Consider the following 20,000-nt stretch of genomic DNA (forward strand, 5'->3'; position numbering starts at 1 on the left):
CAGTATCACATGAACTGAATTGTTATTCAAGATTTTCTAGATAATAGGAAAACTTCCCCATGACATCTCACACACATCATTATCATCATCATCCTCATCATCATATATTCACTGCCTGATTAATGTAACACACACACACACACACACACACACAGTGACACACACACACACTCTCTCTTTCTCTACACAACTAATAAACACACACACACAGACACACACACACACTTTTTCTCTGCACAACTAACACACACACACACACAAACACACACACTCACATATGCACACACACACACACACACACACACACACACACACACACACAAGCATGCACAGACAGACAGAGGAACAGACAGACAGACAGAACAGACAGGGAGACGTACGACGAGGGCGAGGGTAATGAAGGCCTCGAACACATTGGCCCTGAAGTGCACGTAGCGGTGCAGACCACTGGCCCACAGCTTCACCACCTGCTCCAGCACATAGTAGTTGGCAAAGGCAAAGTTGGCCACCTGTCACAATGTGTAGTGTGTAGTGTGTAGTGCCCTCAGTCACAGAGCGTGTAATGTGTAGTGCCCTCACTCACACAGTGTGTACAGTGTAGTTGGCAAAGGCAAAGTTGGCCACCTGTCACAGTGTGTCACAGTGTGTAGTGTGTAGTGCCCTCAGTCACACAGGGTGTAATGTGTAGTGCCCTCACTCACACAGTGTGTACCGTGTAGTTGGCAAAGGCAAAGTTGGCCACCTGTCACAGTGTGTAGTGTGTAGTGCCCTCAGTCACACAGCGTGTAATATGTAGTGCCCTCACTCACACAGTATGTACCATGTAGTTGGCAAAGGCAAAGTTGGCCACCTGTCACAGTGTGTCATGTGTAGTGTGTAGTGCCCTCAGTCACACAGCGTGTAATGTGTAGTGCCCTTACTCACACAGTGTGCACAGTGTAGTTGGCAAAGGCAAAGTTGGCCACCTGTCACAGTGTGTCATGTGTAGTGTGTAGTGCCCTCAGTCACACAGCGTGTAATGTGTAGTGCCCTTACTCACACAGTGTGCACAGTGTAGTTGGCAAAGGCAAAGTTGGCCACCTGTCACAGTGTGTCATGTGTAGTGTGTAGTGCCCTCAGTCACACAGCGTGTAATGTGTAGTGCCCTTACTCACACAGTGTGTACCGTGTAGTTGGCAAAGGCAAAGTTGGCCACCTGTCACAGTGTGTAGTGTGTAGTGCCCTCAGTCACACAGCGTGTAATATGTAGTGCCCTCACTCACACAGTATGTACCATGTAGTTGGCAAAGGCAAAGTTGGCCACCTGTCACAGTGTGTCATGTGTAGTGTGTAGTGCCCTCAGTCACACAGCGTGTAATGTGTAGTGCCCTTACTCACACAGTGTGCACAGTGTAGTTGGCAAAGGCAAAGTTGGCCACCTGTCACAGTGTGTCATGTGTAGTGTGTAGTGCCTTCACTCACACAGTGTACATTGCTTCAGTCATCAGTACACAGACACCTTACACATCAGCGTACACACACTCTGTACACCATCACTACACACACACTCCTTAAACATCTGTACACACATACATTCTTTATACACTTAGGCACACATACACACACACACACACATCTTACACATTGACACACACACACTATCTTTACAATCAAACGTATACACACACCTTAAACTTGAGCACACACACATTCCTCTCACATCCAGATACACACTCCTTATACATCAACACATAGACACTCCTTACATATGGAAACATACACACTCCCTACACATCCATCATTCTACTGCTATCATCGTAATTACTAATAAACATTTTAGTCATATCATTATTTCCAATTACCATTTTTGCTGTGGTTGTCGCTTTTCTTCTTGTTGCTAAGGGCTATCACCAGTGCCTGCCATGTTATACAAAATGCACATTCTTGGTCTGATATGTTCTTACTCTGGCATGTTTTTACTCTGGCATGTTCTAACTCTGACATGTTCTTATTCTGACATGTTCCCACTCTGACATGTTCTCACTCTGACATGTTCTTTCTCGGACATGTTCTAACTCTGACATGTTCTTAGACTTACTCTGAGATCTGAAGCGTTGTCATCAAAAGACTCCCGAAACTCTGTGTCAAGCTCCACCTGTAAGTACACACTACACAATACACACTGACCATACACCTACACAGACATACACCTGTAAGTACACACAACACAATACACACTGACCACACATCTACACAGACATACACCTGTAAGTAAACACTACACAATACACACTGACCACACGACTACACAGACATACACCTGTAAATACACACTACACAGTACACACTGACCACACACCTACACAGACATACACCTGTAAGTACACACTACACAATACATACTGACCACTCACCCATACAGACACACACCTGTAAGTACACACTACACAGTACACATTGACCACACACCTACACAGACATACACATGTAAATACACACTACACAATACACACTGACCACACACCTACACAGACATACACCTGTGAATTCACAGTACACAATACACACTGACCAAACACCTATACAAACATAAACCTGTAAATACACAGTACACACTGACCACACACCTACACCTTCAAATACACACTATACAGTACACACCGACCACACACCTACACAGACATACACCTGTAAATACACACTACAAAGTACACACTGACCACACACCTACACAGACATACACCTGTAAATACACACTACACAGTACACACTGACCACACACCTACACAGACAAACACCTGCAAATACACACTACACGGTACACACTGACCACACACCTGCACAGCCATACACCTGTGAATTCACAGTACACAGTACACACTGACCAAACACCTATACAAACATAAACCTGTAAATACACAGTACACACTGACCACACACCTACACCTTCAAACACACACTACACAGTAAACACTAACCACACACCTACACAGACATACACCTATAATTACATACTACACAGTACACACTGACCACACATCTACACCTGTAAATACACACAACATAGTCTACACTGACCACACACCTACACAGACATACACCTGTAAATACACACTACACAGTACACACTGACCACACACCTACACAGACATACACCTGTATATACACACTACACAGTATACACTAACCACACATATACACACACACACCTGTAAATACACACTACACAGTACACACTGACCACACACCTACACAGACAAACACCTGTAAATACACACTACACAGTACAGAGTGAACCACACACCTACACAGACATACACCTGTACACACACACACACACACACACTCACATTACACAATACACATTGCACAGTACATCTCCATATGTCCATAAATTGACATAAAGCACACATCCCCACGATGTAAACCTGTACATGGCACACTGATCTGTGCATGTCTCAACAGAGATACACACATAGATACACACAGTATTCTGCACATTGCTCAAGAAATGCAACACACATACACAGACACATTCTCAGAGATACACAGGTATATGCACAGTTGCTTGAAGACACACAACATACATAAACACACTGTGCCTTGGGTCAGCTGACAATTCAGGGTGACCCAACTCACATACAAGACACCCACTGTGCCATGTGTCAGCTGACAATTCAGGGTGACCCAACTCACAGCGATCATGACGACGTTGCAGGCCGCCACAAAGATGCCAAAGAAGGAGAAATACTTGTGCACGATGACCTGCTGAATGCGACGTGCCCGCTGGTGTTGGAACCACCGCACCCCCACCTCCTGCACACCACCACCACCACCACCATCACCACTTAAAAAAAATAGGTTAAAGGTTAACGGTCCCACAGGCTTTTCCAGCCATCAGGTCAGTGAATTCATATCCACTGTGTCTAGGGGCTGGACATGGGGGCCAGTCCTCTCCTTCTGCTGTTTTAACTCACTCTGGACGTATAGCATTCCTGACGTAAGGCAGCGTTACAGACGACAGAATGCTATAGCGGCTTCTGTAGAAAAATCCACTTTGATAGGAAAAACAAATTTAAAAAAAACTGCACGCAGGAAAAAATATTTTTAAAAATGGGTGGCGCTGTAATGCAGCGACACTCTCTCCCTGGGGAGAGCAGCCCGAATTTCACACAGAGAAATCTGTTGTGATAAAAAGAAATACAAATACAAATAACATGTCCACAGAGGAAGTGAAAGAATCTGAGAGAATCTGTGGGTTTGAATCCCACTCTCGCCAGTATTTTCTCCACCTCCACTGGACCTTGAGTGGTGGTCTGGACGCTAGACATTCAAATGAAACAATAAGAGAACCTATAGCAACAAAATGGTTGTCCCTGGCAAAATTATGTAGAAAAATCCACTTTGATAGGCAAACAAATAAAACTGCAGGTGGATGAAACACAAAAAATGGGTGGCGCTCTCAGTGTAGCGACGCACTCTCCCTGGGAAGAGCAGCCCGAATTTCACACAGAGAAATCTGTTGTGACAAAAGAGTAGTACAATACAATACAATACATTCATCCCATGTTGAGGACCAAACAATGCTGACAATGTCAAAATATGTGAGTTTTTGTTTTGTTTCATATACAGAACTATATTATGCACAACATGTTACTGCTGCAATACTTCACGACTCAGTTAACATAAAAAGTGGAAGGGCACAGATCTATGTTTAGAAAACATATACCAAGTACAACTCAAAGCACAACACAACAGCAAGCATAGCACAGTACACAACACCACACAACATGGTACACAGCAGAGCACAATACATAACACAGCACACAACGAAGCACAGGACACAACACAGCACAAATGGGAAGTGTCATGACCTGTGGAGGTTTGTCCTATAAGTGTCATTACCTGTGGAGGTTTGTCCTATAAGTGTCATCACCTGCGGAAGTTTGTCCTGTATGGAGGTTTGTCCTGTAAGTGTCATTACCTGAGGAGGTTTGTCCTATAAGTGTCATCACCTGCGGAAGTTTGTCCTGTATGGAGTTTTGTCCTGTAAGTGTCATCACCTGTGGAGGTTTGTCCTGTAAGTGTCATCACCTGTGGAGTTTTGTCCTGTAAGTGTCATGACCTGTGGAGGTTTGTCCTGTAAGTGTCATTACCTGTGGAGGTTTGTCCTATAAGTGTCATCACCTGTGGAGGTTTGTCCTGTAAGTGTCATCACCTGTGGAAGTTTGTCCTATAAGTCTCATCACCTGTGGAGGTTTGTCCTGTAAGTGTCATCACCTGTGGAGGTTTGTCCTGTAAGTGTCATCACCTGTGGAAGTTTGTCCTATAAGAGTCATGACCTGTGGAGGTTTGTCCTATAAGTGTCATCACCTGTGGAGGTTTGTCCTGTAAGTGTCATCACCTGTGGAGGTTTGTCCTGTAAGTGTCATCACCTGTGGAGGTTTGTCCTATAAGTGTCATCACCTGTGGAGGTTTGTCCTGTAAGTGTCATCACCTGTGGAGGTTTGTCCTATAAGTCTCATCACCTGTTGAGGTTTGTCCTGTAAGTGTCATCACCTGTGGAGGTTTCTCCTATAAGTGTTATCACCTGTTGAGGTTTGTCCTATAAGTGTCATGACCAGTGGAGGTTTGTCCTGTAAGTGTCATCACCTGTGGAGGTTTGTCCTGTAAGTGTCATCACCTGTTGAGGTTTGTCCTACAAGTGTCATGACGTGTGGAGGTTTGTCCTGTAAGTGTCATCACCTGTGGAGGTTTGTCCTGTAAGTGTCATTACCTGTGGAGGTTTGTCCTGTAAGTGTCATGACCAGTGGAGGTTTGTCCTGTAAGTGTCATTACCTGTGGAGGTTTGTCCTGTAAGTGTCATGACCAGTGGAGGTTTGTCCTGTACGTGTCATCACCTGTGGAGGTTTGTCCTGTAAGTGTCATGACCAGTGGAAGTTTGTCCTGTAAATGTCATTACCTGTGGAGGTTTGTCCTGTAAGTGTCATCACCAGTGGAGGTTTGTCATATATGTGTCATGACCTATGGAGGTTTGTCCTGTAAGTGTCATCACCAGTGGAGGTTTGTCATATATGTGTCATGACCTGTGGAGGTTTGTCCTATAAGTGTCATCACCAGTGGAGGTTTGTCATATATGTGTCATGACCTGTGGAGGTTTGTCCTGTAAGTGTCATGACCTGTGGAGGTTTGTCCCATAAGTGTCATGACCTGTGGAGGTTTGTCCTGTAAGTGTCATGACATGGAGGTTTGTCCTATAAGTGTCATGACCTATGGAGGTTTGTCCTATAAATGTCATTACCTGTGGAGGTTTGTCCTGTAAATGTCATGACCTGTGGAGGTTTGTCCCATAAGTGTCATGACCTGTGGAGGTTTGTCCTATAAGTGTCATGACCAGTGGAAGTTTGTCCTGTAAGTGTCATCACCTGTGGAGGTTTGTCCCATAAGTGTCATCACCTGTGGAGGTTTGTCCCATAAGTGTCATGACCTATGGAGGTTTGTCCTATAAATGTCATTACCTGTGGAAGTTTGTCCTGTAAGTGTCATTACCTGTGGAGGTTTGTCCTGTAAGTGTCATTACCTGTTGAAGTTTGTCCTATGAGTGTCATCACATGTGGAGGTTTGTCCTGTAAGTGTCATCACCTGCGGTGGTTTGTCCTGTAAGTGTCATCACCTGTGGTGGTTTGTTCTATAAATGTCATCACCTGTGGAAGTTTGTCCTGTAAGTGTCATGACCAGTGGAAGTTTGTCCTGTAAGTGTCATCACCTGTGGAGGTTTGTCCTGTAAGTGTCATGACCTGTGGAGGTTTGTCCCGTAAGTGTCATGACCTGTGGAAGTTTGTCCTTTAAGTGTAATCACCTGTGGAAGTTTGTCCTGTAAGTGTCATCACCTGTGGAGGTTTGTCCTTTAAGTGTCATGACCTGTGGAAGTTTGTCCTGTAAGTGTCATGACCTGTGGAGGTTTGTCCCGTAAGTGTCACGACCTGTGGAAGTTTATCCTGTAAGTGTCATCACTTGTGGAGGTTTGTCCCGTAAGTGTCATTACCTGTTGCGGTTTGACCTTTAAGTGTCATTACCTGTGGAGGTTTGCCCTTAAGTGTCATTACCTGTGGAGGTTTGTCCTATAAGTGTCATCACCTGTGGAGGTTTGTCCTGTAAGTGTCATCACCTGTGGAAGTTTGTCCTATAAGTCTCATCACCTGTGGAGGTTTGCCCTGTAAGTGTCATCACCTGTGGAGGTTTGTCCTGTAAGTGTCATCACCTGTGGAAGTTTGTCCTATAAGAGTCATGACCTGTGGAGGTTTGTCCTGTAAGTGTCATCACCTGTGGAGGTTTGTCCTATAAGTCTCATCACCTGTTGAGGTTTGTCCTGTAAGTGTCATCACCTGTGGAGGTTTCTCCTATAAGTGTTATCACCTGTTGAGGTTTGTCCTATAAGTGTCATGACCAGTGGAGGTTTGTCCTGTAAGTGTCATCACCTGTGGAGGTTTGTCCTGTAAGTGTCATCACCTGTTGAGGTTTGTCCTACAAGTGTCATGACGTGTGGAGGTTTGTCCTGTAAGTGTCATCACCTGTGGAGGTTTGTCCTGTAAGTGTCATTACCTGTGGAGGTTTGTCCTGTAAGTGTCATGACCAGTGGAAGTTTGTCCTGTAAGTGTCATTACCTGTGGAGGTTTGTCCTGTAAGTGTCATGACCAGTGGAGGTTTGTCCTGTAAGTGTCATGACCTGTGGAGGTTTGTCCTGTAAGTGTCATCACCTGTGGAGGTTTGTCCTGTAAGTGTCATGACCTGTGGAGGTTTGTCCCATAAGTGTCATCACCTATGGAGGTTTGTCCTGTAAGTGTCATCACCAGTGGAGGTTTGTCATATATGTGTCATGACCTGTGGAGGTTTGTCCTGTAAGTGTCATGACCTGTGGAGGTTTGTCCTGTAAGTGTCATGACCTGTGGAGGTTTGTCCTATAAGTGTCATCACCAGTGGAGGTTTGTCATATATGTGTCATGACCTGTGGAGGTTTGTCCTGTAAGTGTCATGACCTGTGGAGGTTTGTCCCATAAGTGTCATGACCTGTGGAGGTTTGTCCTGTAAGTGTCATGACATGGAGGTTTGTCCTATAAGTGTCATGACCTATGGAGGTTTGTCCTATAAATGTCATTACCTGTGGAGGTTTGTCCTGTAAATGTCATGACCTGTGGAGGTTTGTCCCATAAGTGTCATGACCTGTGGAGGTTTGTCCTATAAGTGTCATGACCAGTGGAAGTTTGTCCTGTAAGTGTCATCACCTGTGGAGGTTTGTCCCATAAGTGTCATCACCTGTGGAGGTTTGTCCCATAAGTGTCATGACCTATGGAGGTTTGTCCTATAAATGTCATTACCTGTGGAAGTTTGTCCTGTAAGTGTCATTACCTGTGGAGGTTTGTCCTGTAAGTGTCATTACCTGTTGAAGTTTGTCCTATGAGTGTCATCACCTGTGGAGGTTTGTCCTGTAAGTGTCATCACCTGCGGTGGTTTGTCCTGTAAGTGTCATCACCTGTGGAGGTTTGTCCTATAAATGTCATCACCTGTGGAAGTTTGTCCTGTAAGTGTCATGACCAGTGGAAGTTTGTCCTGTAAGTGTCATGACCAGTGGAAGTTTGTCCTGTAAGTGTCATGACCTGTGGAGGTTTGTCCCGTAAGTGTCATGACCTGTGAAAGTTTGTCCTTTAAGTGTCATCACCTGTGGAAGTTTGTCCTGTAAGTGTCATGACCCGTGGAGGTTTGTCCTTTAAGTGTCATGACCTGTGGAAGTTTGTCCTGTAAGTGTCATGACCTGTTGCGGTTTGTCCCGTAAGTGTCACGACCTGTGGAAGTTTATCCTGTAAGTGTCATGACCTGTGGAGGTTTGTCCTGTAAGTGTCATTACCTGTTGCGGTTTGACCTTTAAGTGTCATTACCTGTGGAGGTTTGCCCTTAAGTGTCATGACCTGTGGAGGTTTGTCCTGTAAGTGTCATGACCTGTGGAGGTTTGTCCTGTAAGTGTCATGACCTGTGGAGGTTTGTCCTGTAAGTGTCATGACCTATGGAGGTTTGTCCTGTAAGTGTCATCACCTGTTGAGGTTTGTCCTATGAGTGTCATGACCTGTGGAGGTTTGTCCTATAAATGTCATGACCTGTGGAGGTTTGTCCTTAAGTGTCATGACCTGTGGAGGTTTGTCCTGTAAGTGTCATCACCTGTGGAGGTTTGTCCTATAAGTGTCATCACCTGTTGAAGTTTGTCCTGCAAGTGTCATGACGTGTGGTGGTTTGTCCTGTAAGTGTCATCACCTGTTCAGGTTTGTCCTATGAGTGTCATTACCTGTGGATGTTTGTCCTATAAGTGTCATGAGGTGTTGAGGTTTGTCCTGTAAGTGACATGACCTGTGCAGGTTTTTCCTGTAAGTGTCATCACCTGTGGAAGTTTGTCCTATAAGTCTCATCACCTGTGGAGGTTTGCCCTGTAAGTGTCATCACCTGTTGATGTTTGTCCTATAAGTGTCATGACCTGTGGAAGTTTGTCCTGTAAGTGTCATTACCTGTGGAGGTTTGTCCTGCAAGTGTCATGACGTGTGGTGGTTTGTCCTGTAAGTGTCATCACCTGTTCGGGTTTGTCCTATGAGTGTCATCACCTGTTGATGTTTGTCCTATAAGTGTCATGACCTGTGGAAGTTTGTCCTGTAAGTGTCATTACCTGTGGAGGTTTGTCTGGCATGTCCAAGGTGAGGAAAACAGTCTGGAACTCTGTGGCCGTGTACACCTTCTCCGGGTGACCTTGCACCTTCTGCCACACAACCACAACACTGACTGTCACACATCACTACACCACTGCCATCAGTGTTCACATCATCCACATCACTGTTCACATCATCCACATCACTGTTCACATCATCCACATCACTGTCACACATCCCTACACTACTGCCATCAGTGTTCACATCATCCACATCACTGTCACACATCCATACACTGCCATCACTGTTCACATCTTCCACATCACTGTTCACATCTTCCACATCACTGTTCACATAATCCACATCACTGCCACACATCCCTACACCACTGCCATCACTGTTCACATCATCCACATCACTGTCACACATCCATACACTGCCATCACTGTTCACATCATCCACATCACTGCCACACATCCCTACACCACTGCCATCACTGTTCACATAATCCACATCACTGCCACACATCCCTACACCACTGCCATCACTGTTCACATCATCCACATCACTGTCACACATCCCTACACCACTGCCATCACTGTTCACATCATCCACATCACTGTCACACATCCCTACACTACTGCCATCACTGTTCACATCATCCACATCACTGTTCACATCATCCACATCACTGTCACACATCCCTACACCACTGCCATCACTGTTCACATCATCCACATCACTGTCACACATCCCTACACCACTGCCATCACTGTTCACATCATCCACATCACTGCCACACATCCCTACACTACTGCCATCAGTGTTCACATCATCCACATCACTGTTCACATCATCCACATTACTGTCACACATCCCTACACTACTGCCATCACTGTTCACATCATCCACATCACTGTTCACATCATCCACATCACTGTCACACATCCCTACACCACTGCCATCACTGTTCACATCATCCACATCACTGTTCACATCATCCACATTACTGTCACATCCCTACACTACTGCCATCACTGTTCACATCATCCACATCACTGTCACACATCCCTACACTACTGCCATCACTGTTCACATGATCCACATCACTGTCACACATTCCTACACTACTGCCATCACTGTTCACATCATCCACATCACTGTCACACATCCCTACACTACTGCCATCACTGTTCACATCATCCACATCAATGTCACACATCTTTGCATTACTGCTATCAGTGTTCACATCATCCACATCACTGTCACACATCTCTGCATTACTGCTATCAGTGTTCACATCATCCACATCACTACCACACATCCCTACACTACTGTCATCACTGTTCACATCATCCACATCACTGTCACACATGCCTACACTACTGTCATCACTGTTCACATCATCCACATCACTGTCACACATCCCTACACCACTGTCATCACTGTTCACATCATCCACATCACTGTCACACATCCCTACACTACTGCCATCAGTGTTCACATCATCCACATCACTGCCACATCCCTACACTACTGCCATCACTGTTCACATCGTCCACATCACTGCCACACATCCCTACACTACTGCCTTCAGTGTTCACATCATCCACATCACTGTCACACATCCCTACACCACTGCCTTCACTGTTCACATCATCCACATCACTGTTCACATCATCCACATCACTGTCACACATCCCTACATCACTGTTCACATCAGGAAACAGGCAGACACAATGATGAAGACGCACCAACTGATTCCATCCTAAAGTCATGTCTAAGTGGACAGAGCCTCCAACCTGGAAGCCAGGGTCCCAGGTTCTTTTTTTTTTTTTCACGTTCACTCGTATACACGTGAGTGGGCTTTTACGTGTATGACCGTTTCTACCCCGCCATGTAGGCAGCCATACTCCGCTTTCGGGGGTGTGCATGCTGGGTATGTTCTTGTTTCCATAACCCACCGAATGCTGACATGGATTACAGGATCTTTAATGTGTATATTTGATCTTCTGCTTGCATATACACACGAAGGGGGTTCAGGTACTGGCAGGTCTGCACATATGTTGACCTGGGAGATCGTAAAAATCTCCACCCTTTACCCACCAGGCGCCGTCACCGTGATTCGAACCCAGGACCCTCAGATTGAAAGTCCAATGCTTTAACCACTCGGCTATTGTGCCCGTCGGTCCCAGGTTCGATTCCCCAAGCTCTCACCTCCGTCAGGGCCTCTCTCACGGTGGCGGGCAGCTTGACCTGTTCCACCAGCGACCTGATCACGTAGCCCCCGACACCAGTGCTGCAGTCATGCATACAGACACACCAACACTGTTATAGATATCACCTACATACAGACACACCAACACTGTTATAGATATCACCTACATACAGACACACAAACACTGTTATAGATATCACCTACATACAGACACACCAACACTGTTATAGATATCACCTACATACAGACACACAAACACTGTTATAGATATCACCTACATACACACACAAACACTGTTATAGATATTACCTACATACAGACACACAAACACTGTTATAGATATCACCTACATACAGACACACAAACACTGTTATAGATATCACCCACATACAGACACACAAAAACTGTTATAGATATCACCTACATGCACACACAAACACTGTTATAGATATCACCTACATACAGACACACAAACACTGTTATAGATGTCACCTACATACAGACACACAAACACTGTTATAGATATCACCTACATACAGACACACAAACACTGTTATAGATATCACCTACATACAGACACACAAACAGTGTTATAGATATCACCTACATACACACACACACAAACACTGTATAGATATCACCTACATACAGACACACAAACACTGATATAGATATCCCTACATACAGACACACAAACACTGATATAGATATCACCTACATACACACACACAAACACTGTTATAGATATCACCTAAATACAGACACACAAACACTGATATAGATATCACCTACATACAGACACACAAACACTGATATAGATATCACCCACATGCAGACACACAAACACTGATATAGATATCACCTACATACAGACACACAAACACTGTTACAGATATCACCTACATACAGACACACCAACACTGTTATAGATATCACCTACATACAGACACACAAACACTGATATAGATATCACCTACATACAGACACACAAACACTGTTATAGATATCACCTACATACAGACACACAAACACTGATATAGATATCACCTACATACAGACACACAAACACTGTTACAGATATCACCTACATACAGACACACAAAACACTGATATAGATATCACCTACATACAGACACACAAACACTGATATAAATATCACCTACATACAGACACACAAACACTGTTACAGATATCACCTACATACAGACACACAAACACTGATAGATATATCACCTACATACAGACACACAAACACTGTTATAGATATCACCTACATACAGACACACAAACACTGTTATAGATATCACCTACATACAGACACACAAACACTGTTATAGATATCACCTACATACAGACACACAAACACTGTTATAGATATCACCTACATACAGGCACACAAACACTGTTACAGATATCATCCACATACACACACACAAAACACTGTTATAGATATCACCTACATACAGGCACACAAACACTGATATAGATATCACCTACATACAGACACACAAACACTGTTATAGATATCACCTACATACAGACACACAAACACTGTTATAGATATCACCTACATACAGACACACCAACACTGTTATAGATATCACCTACATACAGACACACAAAAACTGTTATAGATATCACCTACATACACACACAAACACTGTTATAGATATTACCTACATACAGACACACAAACACTGTTATAGATATCACCTACATACAGACACACAAACACTGTTATAGATATCACCCACATACAGACACACAAAAACTGTTATAGATATCACCTACATGCACACACAAACACTGTTATAGATATCACCTACATACAGACACACAAACACTGTTATAGATGTCACCTACATACAGACACACAAACACTGTTATAGATATCACCTACATACAGACACACAAACACTGTTATAGATATCACCTACATACAGACACACAAACAGTGTTATAGATATCACCTACATACACACACACACAAACACTGTATAGATATCACCTACATACAGACACACAAACACTGATATAGATATCCCTACATACAGACACACAAACACTGATATAGATATCACCTACATACACACACACAAACACTGTTATAGATATCACCTAAATACAGACACACAAACACTGATATAGATATCACCTACATACAGACACACAAACACTGATATAGATATCACCCACATGCAGACACACAAACACTGATATAGATATCACCTACACACAGACACACAAACACTGTTACAGATATCACCTACATACAGACACACCAACACTGTTATAGATATCACCTACACACAGACACACAAACACTGATATAGATATCACCTACATACAGACACACAAACACTGATATAGATATCACCTACATACAGACACACAAACACTGTTATAGATATCACCTACATACACACACACAAACACTGTTATAGATATCACCTACATACAGACACACAAACACTGTTACAGATATCACCTACATACAGACACACAAAACACTGATATAGATATCACCTACATACAGACACACAAACACTGATATAAATATCACCTACATACAGACACACAAACACTGTTACAGATATCACCTACATACAGACACACAAACAGTGTTATAGATATCACCTACATACACACACACACAAACACTGTATAGATATCACCTACATACAGACACACAAACACTGATATAGATATCACCTACATACAGACACACAAACACTGTTATAGATATCACCTACATACACACACACAAACACTGTTATAGATATCACCTACATACAGACACACAAACACTGTTACAGATATCACCTACATACAGACACACAAAACACTGATATAGATATCACCTACATACAGACACACAAACACTGATATAAATATCACCTACATACAGACACACAAACACTGTTACAGATATCACCTACATACAGACACACAAACACTGATAGATATATCACCTACATACAGACACACAAACACTGTTATAGATATCACCTACATACAGACACACAAACACTGTTATAGATATCACCTACATACAGACACACAAACACTGTTATAGATATCACCTACATACAGACACACAAACACTGTTATAGATATCACCTACATACAGGCACACAAACACTGTTACAGATATCATCCACATACACACACACAAAACACTGTTATAGATATCACCTACATACAGGCACACAAACACTGATATAGATATCACCTACATACAGACACACAAACACTGTTATAGATATCACCTACATACAGACACACAAACACTGTTATAGATATCACCTACATACAGACACACCAACACTGTTATAGATATCACCTACATACAGACAACACAAAAACTGTTATAGATATCACCTACATACACACACAAACACTGTTATAGATATTACCTACATACAGACACACAAACACTGTGATAGATATCACCTACATACAGACCACACAAACACTGTTATAGATATCACCCACATACAGACACACAAAAACTGTTATAGATATCACCTACATGCACACACAAACACTGTTATAGATATCACCTACATACAGACACACCAACACTGTTATAGATGTCACCTACATACAGACACACAAAACACTGTTATAGATATCACCTACATACAGACACACAAACACTGTTATAGATATCACCTACATACAGACACACAAACAGTGTTATAGATATCACCTACATACACACACACACAAACACTGTATAGATATCACCTACATACAGACACACAACACTGATATAGATATCCCTACATACAGACACACAAACACTGATATAGATATCACCTACATACACACACACAAACACTGTTATAGATATCACCTAAATACAGACACACAAACACTGATATAGATATCACCTACATACAGACACACAAACACTGATATAGATATCACCCACATGCAGACACACAAACACTGATATAGATATCACCTACATACAGACACACAAACACTGTTACAGATATCACCTACATACAGACACACAAACACTGATATAGATATCACCTACATACAGACACACACACTGTTATAGATATCACCTACATACACACACACAAACACTGTTATAGATATCACCTACATACACACACACAAACACTGTTATAGATATCACCTACATACACACACAACAAGTTACAGATCTAATGATATAGTTATCCTCTCATAACACACACAATCGTACTGATATTGAATCAACCTGAGATTAAACACACCAACACTGTTGAGATCACCTACATACCACCAGACACTCAGTTGATAGCATCTTCACTCCTGACTGTCACAGTCGACAACCAGTTCACTTAGCTCTCCATCCTACATACAGCACACAAACACTGTATAGATACACCTACATACAGACACACAAACACTGTATAGATATCACCTACATACAGACACACAAACACTGTTATAGATATCACCTACATACAGCACACAAACACTGTTACAGATATCACCACATACACACCACAAAACACTGTTATAGATATCACCTACATACAGCACACAAACACTGTTATAGATATCACCTACATACAGACACACAAACACTGTTATAGATATCACCTACATACAGACACACCAACACTGTTATAGATATCACCTACATACAGACACACCAAACACTGTTATAGATATCACCTACATACAGACACACAAAAACTGTTATAGATATCACCTACATACACACACAAACACTGTTATAGATATTACCTACATACAGACACACAAACACTGTTATAGATATCACCTACATACAGACACACAAACACTGTTATAGATATCACCCACATACAGACACACAAAAACTGTTATAGATATCACCTACATGCACACACAAACACTGTTATAGATATCACCTACATACAGACACACAAACACTGTTATAGATGTCACCTACATACAGACACACAAACACTGTTATAGATATCACCTACATACAGACACACAAACACTGTTATAGATATCACCTACATACAGACACACAAACAGTGTTATAGATATCACCTACATACACACACACACAAACACTGTATAGATATCACCTACATACAGACACACAAACACTGATATAGATATCCCTACATACAGACACACAAACACTGATATAGATATCACCTACATACACACACACAAACACTGTTATAGATATCACCTAAATACAGACACACAAACACTGATATAGATATCACCTACATACAGACACACAAACACTGATATAGATATCACCCACATGCAGACACACAAACACTGATATAGATATCACCTACATACAGACACACAAACACTGTTACAGATATCACCTACATACACACACACAAACACTGTTATAGATATCACCTACATACAGACACACAAACACTGATATAGATATCACCTACATACAGACACACAAACACTGTTATAGATATCACCTACATACACACACACCAACACTGTTATAGATATCACCTACATACAGACACATAAACACTGTTATAGATGTCACCTACATACAGACACACAAACACTGATATAGATATCACAGTCAACAGACAGACACACAAACACTGATATAGATATCACCTACATACAGACACACAAACACTGATATAGATATCACCTACATACAGACACACAAACACTGATATAGATATCACCTACATACAGACACACAAACACTGTTACAGATATCACCTACATACAGACACACAAACACTATGCCGCCATAGCCCCCAGGACCAGCACTACGTCCACATCACAACACACACACACACACAAGCAAAGACATGCCAGTTTCCATGCAGACATCACAACAGTGATGTAAACTGGTTTGATCAATTCCTTCAACGCTGGCCAGGAGTGAATACACATGTCAACACACATGCAGGCATTGTGTGTTCACACACACACACACACACACACACACACACACATGATGTGATGACCATGTCCCCAGATGGAAAGTGAAACCGCTGCCGTGCACGACCACACCCCGCAGTGCTGTGTCCAGTGATGTTTGTTATCAGCATTGAGGGGCGCAATAGCCGAGTGGTTAAAGCATTGGACTGTCAATCTGAGGGTCCTGGGTTCAAATCACGGTGACGGCACCTGGTGGGTAAAGGGTGGAGATTTTTACGATCTCCCAGGTCAACATATGTGCAGACCTGCTAGTGCCTGAACCCCCTTCGTGTGTATATGCAAGCAGAAGATCAAATACCCACGTTAAAGATCCTGTAATCCATGTCAGCGTTCGGTGGGTTATGGAAACAAGAACATACCCAGCATGCACACCCCCGAAAACGGAGTATGGCTGCCTACATGGCGGGGTAAAAACGGTCATACACGTAAAAGCCCACTCGTGTGCATACGAGTGAACGCAGAAGAAGAAGTTATCAGCACCACTGTCACCAAGGAGGGTGGCACAATGCTCATCTGCTAAAACAGAGTCCTTGAGGAACAGTTCGAATCCTGCTCTCGTCTTTTCTCCAAAGGCGTGTCCTGGGGAAAGGCACTTTGATCTGCTGTTCCTGACACCACCCAGGTGTGAATGGACACCACCTGCCTTCCGTTGGAGAAGAGTAAAATGGCAGAAGGTGAAGACTGGATCTGCCCCGCCTTTCTATGCCGAGCTGTAGACGCAGTGGCTACAATGTCACTGCCTTGCCTTTCTATGTGGAGCTGTCGACACAGTGGCTACAATGTCACTGCCACGCCTTTCTATGCCGAGCTGTAGACACAGTGGCTACAATGTCACTGCCACACCTTTCTATGCCGAACTGTAGACACAGTGGCTACAATGTCACTGCCCCACAAGGAGGGAGGGATGGAAGGAGGGAAGGGAGGAGGGAAGAAAGGAAGGATAGAAGGGAGGATGGAGAGATGGAAGGAAGGAAGGAAGGGAGGAAGGAGGGAAGGAAGGAGGGAGGGAAGGAAGGAGGAAGGAGGGAGGGAGGGAGGAAGGAGGGAAGGAAAGAAGGAAGAAAGGAAGAAGGGAGGGATGAAGGAAGAAGGAAAAAAAGGAAGGAAGAAAGGAAGAAGGAGGGATGGAAGGAAGATGGAGGCAGGGAAGGAAGGAGAGAAGGGAGGAGGGAGAGAGGGAGGAGGGAAGGGCATGACCCTGTGGCTGACCTGACAGACGGAGCCATGGGGGTGTGACGCAGCAGTGGTTTCTTTCTGCGCAGGACCTCAAAGGCCGCCCTGACCCCCAGACGTCGTCTGTTCAGACTGCTCTGCATGGAGCTCTGCCCACCACACAGCACACTGACGTGTTTATAATACACTGACATGTTCATAACACACTGACGTGTTCACATCATGCCACGGTGTTTCACAGCACACCGACGTGTTCATAACACACTGACATGTTCATAACACACCGACGTGTTCACATCACACCGACATGTTCACATCACACCGACATGTTCACAACACACTGACGTGCTCACATCACACTGACGTGTTCACATCACACCGACATGTTCACATCACACCGACATGTTCACAACACACTGACGTGCTCACATCACACTGACGTGCTCAAATCACACTGACATGTTCACATCACACCGACATGTTCACAACACACTGACGTGTTCATAACACACTGACATGTTCATAACACACTGACATATTCACAGCACACCGAGATGTTCACATCACACTGACGTGTTGACAACACACTGACATGTTCATAACACACTGACATGTTCACATCATACTGACATGTTAACAACTTGTTCACATCATACTGACATGTTCACAACTTGTTCACATCATACTGACATGTTCACAACTTGTTCACAACACACTGACGTGTTCACAACTTGTTCACATCATACCGACATGTTCACAACTTGTTCACATCATACTGACATGTTCACAACTTGTTCACATCATACTGACGTGTTCACAACTTGTTCACAACACACTGACGTGTTCACAACTTGTTCACAACACACTGACGTGTTCACAACTTGTTCACAACACACTGACGTGTCCAGACTGCTCTGCACTGAGCACTGCTCTACACAATACACTGATCCATTCACAACACACACACACACACACACAAGCACATACACTGTACACGTGCATCA

General features: G+C 43.3%; 1 protein-coding gene across 1 annotated transcript in view; it reads right to left on the reverse strand.

The window, feature by feature from the left end:
• LOC143297823 (two pore channel protein 2-like) overlaps positions 1-20,000 on the reverse strand; it is a 69,122-nt gene that overhangs the window by 25,612 nt on the left and 23,510 nt on the right. Inside the window, exons 12-17 of the mRNA XM_076610333.1 lie at positions 19,033-19,145; positions 11,883-11,964; positions 9,686-9,775; positions 3,676-3,795; positions 2,078-2,134; positions 381-509 (exon numbers count right to left, since the gene is read on the reverse strand). Of these exons, the coding sequence (XP_076466448.1) occupies positions 381-509; positions 2,078-2,134; positions 3,676-3,795; positions 9,686-9,775; positions 11,883-11,964; positions 19,033-19,145 (591 nt within the window). The remainder of the gene's footprint in view (positions 1-380; positions 510-2,077; positions 2,135-3,675; positions 3,796-9,685; positions 9,776-11,882; positions 11,965-19,032; positions 19,146-20,000) is intronic.

The sequence above is a fragment of the Babylonia areolata genome, chromosome 23 (genome assembly GCF_041734735.1).
Source record: "Babylonia areolata isolate BAREFJ2019XMU chromosome 23, ASM4173473v1, whole genome shotgun sequence".
NCBI classification, from domain to species: domain Eukaryota; kingdom Metazoa; phylum Mollusca; class Gastropoda; order Neogastropoda; family Buccinidae; genus Babylonia; species Babylonia areolata.